General features: G+C 43.3%; 3 protein-coding genes across 3 annotated transcripts in view; 1 reads left to right on the top strand and 2 right to left on the bottom strand.

Annotated features, from left to right (window-relative positions):
• Positions 1–5,095, bottom strand: part of LOC106821186 (protein EMSY-like) — a 9,633-nt gene extending 4,538 nt beyond the window's left edge. The window contains exons 1-7 of the mRNA XM_014825881.1: positions 5,005–5,095; positions 2,837–2,922; positions 2,575–2,674; positions 2,069–2,143; positions 1,254–1,432; positions 611–748; positions 73–170 (exon numbers count right to left, since the gene is read on the bottom strand). Coding sequence (XP_014681367.1) covers positions 73–170; positions 611–748; positions 1,254–1,432; positions 2,069–2,143; positions 2,575–2,674; positions 2,837–2,918 — 672 coding nt within the window. The 5' untranslated portion in view covers positions 2,919–2,922; positions 5,005–5,095. The remainder of the gene's footprint in view (positions 1–72; positions 171–610; positions 749–1,253; positions 1,433–2,068; positions 2,144–2,574; positions 2,675–2,836; positions 2,923–5,004) is intronic.
• A 233-nt stretch (positions 5,096–5,328) lies between these two features.
• LOC106821199 (probable protein disulfide-isomerase A6) lies at positions 5,329–9,128 on the bottom strand. Its single transcript, XM_014825904.1, has 2 exons — positions 8,154–9,128; positions 5,329–7,767 (listed from the first exon to the last, which is right to left on the bottom strand). Exons 1-2 carry the CDS (start codon positions 9,006–9,008, stop codon positions 7,285–7,287), a joined length of 1,338 nt encoding a protein of 445 aa, XP_014681390.1. The 5' UTR covers positions 9,009–9,128; the 3' UTR covers positions 5,329–7,284.
• Positions 9,129–9,268: 140 nt separating this feature from the next.
• The window catches only part of LOC106821200 (39S ribosomal protein L23, mitochondrial-like), a 3,312-nt gene continuing 2,997 nt past the window's right edge, over positions 9,269–9,583 (top strand). The window contains exon 1 of the mRNA XM_014825905.1: positions 9,269–9,355. Coding sequence (XP_014681391.1) covers positions 9,342–9,355 — 14 coding nt within the window. The 5' untranslated portion in view covers positions 9,269–9,341. The remainder of the gene's footprint in view (positions 9,356–9,583) is intronic.

The following is a 9,583-nucleotide window of genomic DNA, read 5'->3' as shown; positions in this document are numbered from 1 at the left end:
CCGGAAGCGATGCAGGACACGGAAGGTGTGAAGATAACTGATGTATGGGAGGGAATCAGAAGTGTGACTGACCTTTGTCACTGTCCAAGTGCTGACTTTAGTACTGGCGACGATGCTCTCGGTGAATGATGAAGCCCTCCGTCGCTTCCTCACCGTCTCCTCTCCATCTTCTGCCATGCAACAGTTACAGAACCACTACAGCGAGTCTGCAGCAACACTGTATTACAGAGCTGTAGCAGAGTGTACTATACAGACATAGAACACTGTATGACACGGACATTACATGGACAGACATATTTCTACTACACAGATGTAGAACACTGTACTACACAGACAGTACACGGACAGACAGAATAGTGAAGTATACTACGCAGATATAGCAGATTGTACTACACATACATAGAACACTGCTGAAAAATAACTAGAAAAGATCGACTGTCGCAAATATGCGCTAATGTCCAGCAGCTGCTACTGCTATATCCTACTCATTTTACGTACAGCACTCTACGAAAATAACTAGAAAAAAAAATCGACTGTAGCACACTAACAGCAACCAACTATGCAAAGCACAGTGGACACGGTGACTATATGCCTGTTCTACAATCAGTACCTTTAACCTGTATGGACATGCCACTGGGTAGCACGACGACGTTCGACGTGGGACTAGCCGACCTCGGCGATGTCGAACCGATCGGCGATGGCGACGACGTTGGCACATTATTATTCATCGCCATCTGTGACATGCCGGCTGTAAGGTGTAAGGATGAAAGTCGGCGACGCAGGATGAAGGATGGACGTCGAGCATTCGCGCACATAACCATTACCGTCAGGTAAATACGTGAGTGCGTAGCTCACCCGATGATTCCGTAATTTCACACTTTGTATTACATTATATTATGAGAGTCACAATATAAACTATATAACGCTACATAGACTATATAGACTTAATATACTAGCCTATATCATGACACTCCTGATTATATTAGATTAACAATTTGGGATGTAAACTGGTCTGATGTCCTACCCCAATGAATATAGCCATCTGCATTTCTCCTAGCGATAACGTTCAGATGCAAATGAAAGACAATAACCGCAACCAACATAAATATAATGGTAAATAGAGTAATATAATAGTGTATATAAGTAATATAATATAATATAATAGTAAATATGATATAAAACATATAATAACACATTATTATATGTTGACGTGGCTAAACTCCTCGTGCCTGATCACAAGTCGGCTCCACTACCTTCAGGTTTCCCGCTGCTCTGGTGTCGCTGCGAGAGCAGTGCATTATGGGCCGCGGCGACGTTGGCGGCGGAGTTTGCGATGCTGGTGAAGGCGGTCTGCGGCACGAGGCGTGGCAGAATGGGCACGAGCCGCCGACCCTCCACTGACCACTCGGACGACGTGCTTGGACCCGACGTGCTGTGGACACACCGACCACTGTAGTGTTGTGACATTTTTAATTTTTAATTTAATTTTAATTTAATTTTCTCAGCACGAGGTACACCCGCATCGTGCCAGCGTCGCTTTTTCAGTGTTCTTAATTGAGTGTACTTACTTGAGAATTAGGACACTTAATTCTTCGTTAATTGAGTGTGCGACACACACACAGTTTTGTAAACTTTTTTTCAGTGTATCGTATCAGTATTGTAATAGCATGTATGATAGGCACGTTTTTTCCCATAGTCATTGCATCACTGTAGTTTTTTTTGCTGAGTACACTGCATAGATTTTAGTGATGGACATGTAATCTAAGATATATTATTTTCTGTTTGTGTAATTGAGGGGTTAGTACTATGGAATTTAGGTAGTGCTGCGTGACTTCAGAATCCCCATGATATTTCAGTTGGTGTCTTGCTTGAAATTGCATTGACATTACCAAGAAGCGTAGCACAACAGAACAAGAAATAAGCACATGTATTAATGATGCGTGGATTTAACATTTAATGTTGAATTCCCTGAAAATAGATAGTTTTATGGTTGATACTAGAAGTTGCTTATTATACCTGCACAATTGATTATTGATTATTGTTAATCGTGTTGACACTTGTTACTTACCAGTCAGCAATGGTAGCAAGTCTCTCATCATTCACAGCTCTTCTAACTTCTGCTCTGTGCCTCTCTGATGATATACTAGCAATGCAGAACATTAAAGTAACTATAGTATTGCTCAGCAATTCAAACTATAGTATTGCTCAGCAATTTAAACTATAGTATTGCTCAGCAATTTAAACTATAGTATTGCTCAGCAATTTAAACTATAGTATTGCTCAGCAATTACACACAAACTGTTAACAGACGAGAATAATGTAATGGTGCAAGGACTGTTAGAGGCTTCACTTCAAATAATAACACCAAATTAGACCGTGTATAATGTGTATCAATTCTTCACCAACAAAATCTATGAAAATTTCACTGGAAAAAGTACATGTCCCTTGTATCCGACATAACAGAGAGTAAGCAACTTTTTTTTCATAATTTGTGACTACCTTCTTCTGGGTAATTAGCTGAGATTAAAATGTATTTCATGAGCCTGCACATAATTATCCCCCTTTCGGTATTACCTCAAAACACGACATAGTTCTTCCAGAAGGTGTTTTTTCTCCTTTGATAGATCGCCTTGAGCACGTAACGCAGACACAAATGATGAGTAAGCCTCCAATTCTGCACAAGAATTAAAAAGAATTCACCGAGGTAAAACATTACCTATTAATTACTGGTACCACTCATACTAAAAAAACACAATACAATACTACTTCATGCACTGAATACAATATACCACATGAACTTTGGAATACAAGATTATTTGTTAAATTGTATGCCTACCCAATCTTCTAAGTACTCTCTTGCATTCATCTCTTGACATGTCTAGAAGTGTTGGCCACATTCTGTCTACTTGCTTCGTCATCAACCTTAAAATTGTAGCATCAATTCATATTCTCCTGATATTATTATACCATATTGTTACCATGTATCAGACGCTTACATATACTAATAATATAGTGAAGATGGCTTCACTAATAAACTTCTACACTGTGCACAAACTCACAGAAAGAACTCTATCTTTCTCCGAGTTTGCGGACAGTAATGTACGTGCAGCAAAATTGTGTTGCAGAGGAGAGCCTGAACTGCATTTACGAGACACTGTTATCGCGATTATTACGCTAATAATACGCGAAAAAGAATAAATAACCATTAAGACCCTGCTAGTAACTACATTTCGTTTTTATTGACTATCATTTTATTATTGAAACGTTTCAAGTAACTGTGAGCAAGCTAGCTCTAGTAATGCTCATAGGGTCTATGTCCCCCAGGGTACTGCCGGAACATACCCTGGGAACGGTCCGGTATACCGTAACGTACCCTGGGAACGGTCCGGTATACCGTAACGTACCCTGGTAACTATTTGATATGGTTAGGGTTAGGGTTAGGGTTAGGGAGTAGGCGTATGCGACTCCCTAGACTCGTTAGTGGAGTAGGCGAGGTACGGTCTGGCATATTAGATGGTACCAGGGTACGTTCCGGCAGTACCCTGAGGGACATAGATCCTCTCAGCTCTAGTAATATAGCCCTTGTTCGCCACAGGCTTGTGGCAAACAAGGGCTATAGGACTAGAGTTATGAGCAAGCTAGCTGGTAAAAGTGTCCCTAAAGGGAGTAACGCTCCATCTCAGTAAATCTAATTCTAAAATCCCTTTCCATCCCAGTATTATCACTGCCCTATGTAACATAATCAACTAATTCATGTGTTTTTGCTAATGTTTACTTGCAATTATAATTGTCCCTCTAGGCTCTAGTACTAGTAGTAGTAGTAGTACACCCTTTGACTGAGACTTTCCTGAGAATGCATCTCCACTTATAATGGAAGTTAATAATAAACGTGATTTACTTTACAGATTTTCGGTTACGAACGTTTTTCTTAGAACGGATTCCTTGCGACGTGCGTTGCGTAACTCGTGGTATAACAGACACTGACAGAGTCAGTAATACTGCTAGAGCTAGACCAAATAATTCTGTCCCAAATAACCTTTTTTTATATTTTGGTGAGGGTTATTGGGACAGAACGGGGTTCATTGAAATTTCGTGAGATCGCATGCAAAATGCATGCGCTGCGAATGCGGCCTGTACGCTGCTATTGGCGGGGGAAAAAACCTACCGTTCCCTTCTACATGGCTTTACCTTGTAGCTACTGATATGTGTATACATTCACTTCAATCGTTATTCCCTTCTTAAAAGATCGTTTTTCAGAAACCCCGCTTCATTTAACTTTAGTAAATTACGTTCGCCATTTACAAACAATCAGACCAATCAGAGCGAGTCTATCAGCCCTCCTGCAGCGCCACAGATACAAGCGAGAACCAGGGGCTATTGTAAGCCTCGCTCTGATTGGTCTGATTGTTTGTAAATGGCGAACGTAATTTACTAAAGTTAAATGAAGCGGGGTTTCTGAAAAACGATCTTTTAAGAAGGGAATAACGATTGAAGTGAATGTATACACATATCAGTAGCAAGGTAAAGCCATGTAGAAGGGAACGGTAGGTTTTTTTTCGCGCCAATAGCGGCGTACGGGCCGCATTCGCAGCGCATGCATTTTGCATGCGATCTCACGAAATTTCAATGAACCCCGTTCTGTCCCAATAACCATCACAAAAATATAAAAAAGGTTATATGGGACAGAATTATTCGGTCTATAATATTAATACTGCCAGCTAGTCGAGTAATACAAATGGGTCATGTCTTATAGACTAGCTCCAATAATACTAGCTCTAGTACTATATCCCGCTTACATTGACTGCCGTTGGCCAGGGGCAGTCAATGTAAGCGGGCTATAGTACTACTACTAGAGCTACAATAATACTGGACTAGCTAGGCACCCACACTCTGGAATACGACCTTTGCTGGCATTTCCAATGGAAAACGAATGACAATTGTGACGACCACAGAAAAGTTTGAATGTTAGCTTTTGATTATAGGTTTAGTAGCAGTTTGACTTACCAATGAGAACGTGTAGGGCTTTCATCTAGTGAACATTTATTCGTATTTAGACGAATTATGTCTATGCTTCTGTACTGATCACTGATGTATACAGATATACAAAGTATGACGGCACTGCCCTCTATCGGATGAGAACATAGGAAACTCCACCTTTGGATCAGACGAACTTATTTGACGATTTCTATATTTCGATTAAAATGTAACTTATATAAAAAATGGAATAGGTTGGTATACACTATTTAATTGATATTGATTATTGTTTGACTCTTACGCCTGTGTTGTTTGTCCGCGTGTGTTAAAAAGGAAACAAGTAAACAGTATGAAAACATATTTTCATATAAAAGACTGAATGTAATATCAACTGCATAACCAATAAGCACTGATTTACAGCATATGATTTCCGAAGATACATTTTTGAGCCAGCTTCCTGAGTTACGTTCTGTCTTTAACCAAGGTTGACTGTTCGACCACATCAATTTTTAATAGATTTCCACAACTGGTGTATCTTCCACTTCACGATAACCTGCCTATTATACAGAATCTCGATGTGTAATTGAAATTACAATGCACATGTCATTACGAAATGCCCAGCGTTATCAGATGACAGACGATATTACCATTACAACGTACAATGCACCACATTTCCTAAACACCACGTCTAGATGACTTCTGAGACAATGTACGATGTTACTATCAACAATATTCACCTTCAACACCTCAACATGAGGTACCACTCATAACACAAACAGATCAAAAGAATTCTTCCACAGGTTTCGGATAAATAACGCAAGTAAATGCAATGTGTAAGTTCAATTTGTTATTTTTAGGTCTACCCTGCCACGGATCATTCCCTGCAGTCGTAATTGGGCAATAGCATATATTGTGGCTGTACCTGGTACACTTACTGTTAGAGAGGCAGGCACCAAGAATACAAAATACATAGGCAATTCCTAAGTAGACATTAAAAAGGATTAGGATACACCCAAGAAGATCCACACACAAAACATACATTCCCAAACAAGCTGCATGGTAGTTTACCAAGCTATAGGCCATAGGTTTGTGCTACCAAGTGTTTGACCTCAAGATATCAATACATCTTTCAAGCATGAACATAATGTACCAAACCGTATACACTACATATGTTTATGTACTAAGAGTAGAATGAAGTTGTCACTACTGTGTCAACAACTGTGTTATAAAAAACTTCTTCAAGCATTCCCCTTCAAAAACACACAAAACTCACTGCCATATTATTATTACTGTCTGAAAACTCTTTTCACTTTACTTCTAGAAAACCCAGTTAAACATTACTGATAATTGATCCATTAATCATGCTCTTCTGATGATAGTATTCAGGAATTTAATCAAAGCATGGATTTCACAGGACCACTAAGCACAATCTGTGCACTTGCTGTTAACAAATTATTATACGATTACAGCCAACCTCATTGAAAAGGAATAAATCTCAGATAAATAAGTGCAAACCTGATGGTTATTGTAATGTAAACTCCATTGCAAACTTAATTATCACTGGGACTGGAGTTACTCATTATACAGTGTATTTCTGGCAGATATCACAATACACATGATTTTAAACCTTGCATTTAACCTAGCTCAGCTCCACATGCCAAATTCTTAACGAGATTGTACCAATGCAGATTGGATGACACTTTGTTTCATACGCACAACTACATAGCATCAAATGCTTGCTGATGCAATTCTCAGCTCTCATGATGCCCCTGGTCAACTGCCCTATTCATTAGAGCAAGATGGCGGTGCACATCCTTTATATTGTTACTAGGTCGGTCGGGCTAACCCAAACAAATGTACGTGGTGAGCGCCAAAATGTGTACCGAGCGACACGTGGTTGCTACGCAGTTTTTAGAATATCCTATCGCATTGCTGATTGGCTAGAGCTGTCGGTCAAACAGGCCAGAAGGGCTGACCAATCACTGCCCATTGTTGTCATCTAATGGTTCCAGCTCCCAAGTTCCCAACTCTCCGGACAATCCATGCCGATCACAACTCCCGGCTCACAAGACGGCCCCACGCCTGATCATAACTCCCAGCTCTGCAGACTGCCCCACGCCCGATTATAACTTTCAACTCTCTAGACTGCCCCACGCCCGATTATAACTTTCAACTCTCTAGACTGCCTCACGCCTGATTATAACTTTCAACTCTCCAGACTCCTCCATGCCCGATCATACCACCGAACTCTCTAGACTGTCCACGTTCAATTACAACTCCCATGTCTCTAGACTGCCCCCATGCGCCCGATTACAACTCGTCCTTGTCTAGCGGCTCCAGCTCGACGTCGCTCAGGTCGTACTCATCCTCCGCCGGCATCTCTCCGTCCTTGCCGTCCCACGGTGTCGTCGCGGCAACGCGAGGCAGCTCGGCTCCCCGCAGCGGCGCGGTCGAGCCTCGGCCGACCGACAGCTCGCGCAGGAACTCGTGGATGCCCGCGTCGCTGAACGCGCCGCGCAGCAGCGCAAACTTCATCTTGCGCGCGTTCAGCGCCGCCATCGCCGGGTAGCCAAATCCGCCGATCCCCAGAGCTTCCTCGAGGTCGGGCTGCGCGCCAGCCTCCGCCCACACCCAGCCCCACAGCTGCTTCTTGTATCGCGCGCCGAGCTCACGAAGAACCTTGAGGTAGCCGTTCCGGCAGTCTGACTGGCAGTCCAAGATGTGCGGGAGGATCGAGACGATGCAGAGCGGATTCTTCTGGCAGGCCGTCTCGAGGGTCGTCTTCTCCGTCACCTGTGGGTTGGAGAAAAATGTCTTATTAGCACGCTTTTGTTTTACGGCCGTGACAATTATCGTCGAAATCGGAGGTCGTGACCCCCCGTCAGCGTGTGTACGAGAATGCATGATTATGACAGTTATTAAAAGATTCTAGTGTGGATTGATCCATCACCTGTAGGTATGAGAAGAAACATTTCTACGCAGGGTTTCCCTTATATGATTACAGAATTTACCATTCGATACCAGTACAATCAATGGACGTTGATTCACGTGAAATAAATTTTTAATTAGAAGCAGAGCTTCGTTAATACTTATTTCCATCTTTGATACAGTCTCTTGGACTTTGAAAACTAATATTCATGAGGTTATGAGGTTAATATTAAGGGTGCAAGGATAGACACCTGTATAATCTCCGGTGGTTCAATCTTAGCCGACAGTTTGTCGAGAGCCCAGCTGACAATGTCTGATGACGTTCGCCCGCCATCATACTCCTGTGCGTCGCCGTCCTTCTTGCCCTGATTGAACAGCTTGATCGTGGGGAAACCCTTGACGCCGTAGCGGCTAGAGTAGACGGTGTCCGCAGTGGCATCGACCGCTCCGAGCTTCACTTTGCCCTTCAGTTCGTGGGCGGCCGTCGCCCAGTGCGGCGCGAGGCTCTTGCAGTGACCGCACCACGGTGCGTGGAACGCGACGAGCCACATGTCGTCGCTGTCCAGCACGAGCTGCTCGAAGTTAGAATCGGTCAGCGCCACGACTTCCTCCGCAGCGAAACCATCCCCGCCGCCACCTCCAGACCTGCTTCCGCCGCTGCTTCTGCTGCCGCCGCCGCCGCTGAGCCTAACGTTTACTAATTTCTTAACTTGGTTGAGAGCTTCGGCGACGATTGCCGAAGCTGTTCTCGCACTCTCGTAGTCGACGGGCTTCTTCTTGTCTGCGCCGAAGACTTTGATGGACGGGAAACCTCGGATGCCGTAGGGTTGCCCGACCGATCCGTGATCGTCCATGTTGACAGCGCCAACCTTAACGACGCCCTTCAATGCTGCAGCTGCTTTAGACCATTCTGGTGCCAGACTTTTGCAGTGGCCACACCATGGGGCATAGAACTCAACCAACCAGAGATCATCGCTGTCCAAGACTTTGCCCTGGAAGTTGCCGGCCGTCAATTCAACGACATCGGAATTTCTGTCATACAGACCATTAACTGTGGCGACGTGACCCAGCACTACTGCAAGGAAAACTCCGTGTATGAGCTCCATCGTTTCAGAAAGACGGAACACGGTTCTTGTTACCTGTCAACAAGGGAAACACGTCGACAGTACCTAAATACAATAACTAGACAGAAGGAAACGGTGTGCGTAAAACGTGGGCCCCACTGATTCGTCAACATAATCTGACCTCGTACTGCCATCTAGTGACGTAAATATGTAACGTTAGCGTTATAATTAAAATAGTTTATGATTGGCCAACCCGAGCACGTAGCAGATGCCAAGTGCAAGTAGATGGCAGCACCGTCCAATCACGTTGCGAGATCGGTGTTGGAAAATCTTAGTGTTTGTCTAGCCTTACAGACTTAAGCAACACTTTCTGCAATGTCAACCAAATTGTAAGTTATATCTTGATGGAGCTATAGTATAAGCTTTGCTGAATCGAAATGTTGTATTCGTTTCGGGTATATTATTATCTCCTTATGAAGACATTCATGAGACGGTGCCGGTCCGACCCTTCTTAAAAGAAGGCTGACCCCAAACTCCACGACAGATGGCGCTCTCGCTCATGGGCGCAATCTACGTATCCTGAGTGTGCGAAGGGGGCACTGCATGCAGTTTGGGTT

The sequence above is a fragment of the Priapulus caudatus genome, unplaced genomic scaffold (genome assembly GCF_000485595.1).
Source record: "Priapulus caudatus unplaced genomic scaffold, Priapulus_caudatus-5.0.1 Scaffold63, whole genome shotgun sequence".
In the NCBI taxonomy this organism is placed as follows: domain Eukaryota; kingdom Metazoa; phylum Priapulida; class Priapulimorpha; order Priapulimorphida; family Priapulidae; genus Priapulus; species Priapulus caudatus.
Note: the sequence above shows the minus strand (reverse complement) of the source record. Positions and strands in the feature narration are given on the sequence as shown.

What these genes read in the sequence shown, in the direction of transcription:
- LOC106821199 (XM_014825904.1), bottom strand. Translation starts at nt 9,008, where the DNA reads ATGGAGCTCATACACGGAGTTTTCCTTGCAGTAGTGCTGGGTCACGTC. An exon ending in AACCACCGGAGATTATACAG is followed by an intron (nt 7,768 to 8,153) that starts GTGTCTATCCTT and finishes TCCAACCCACAG; the next exon opens with GTGACGGAGAAGACGACCCT.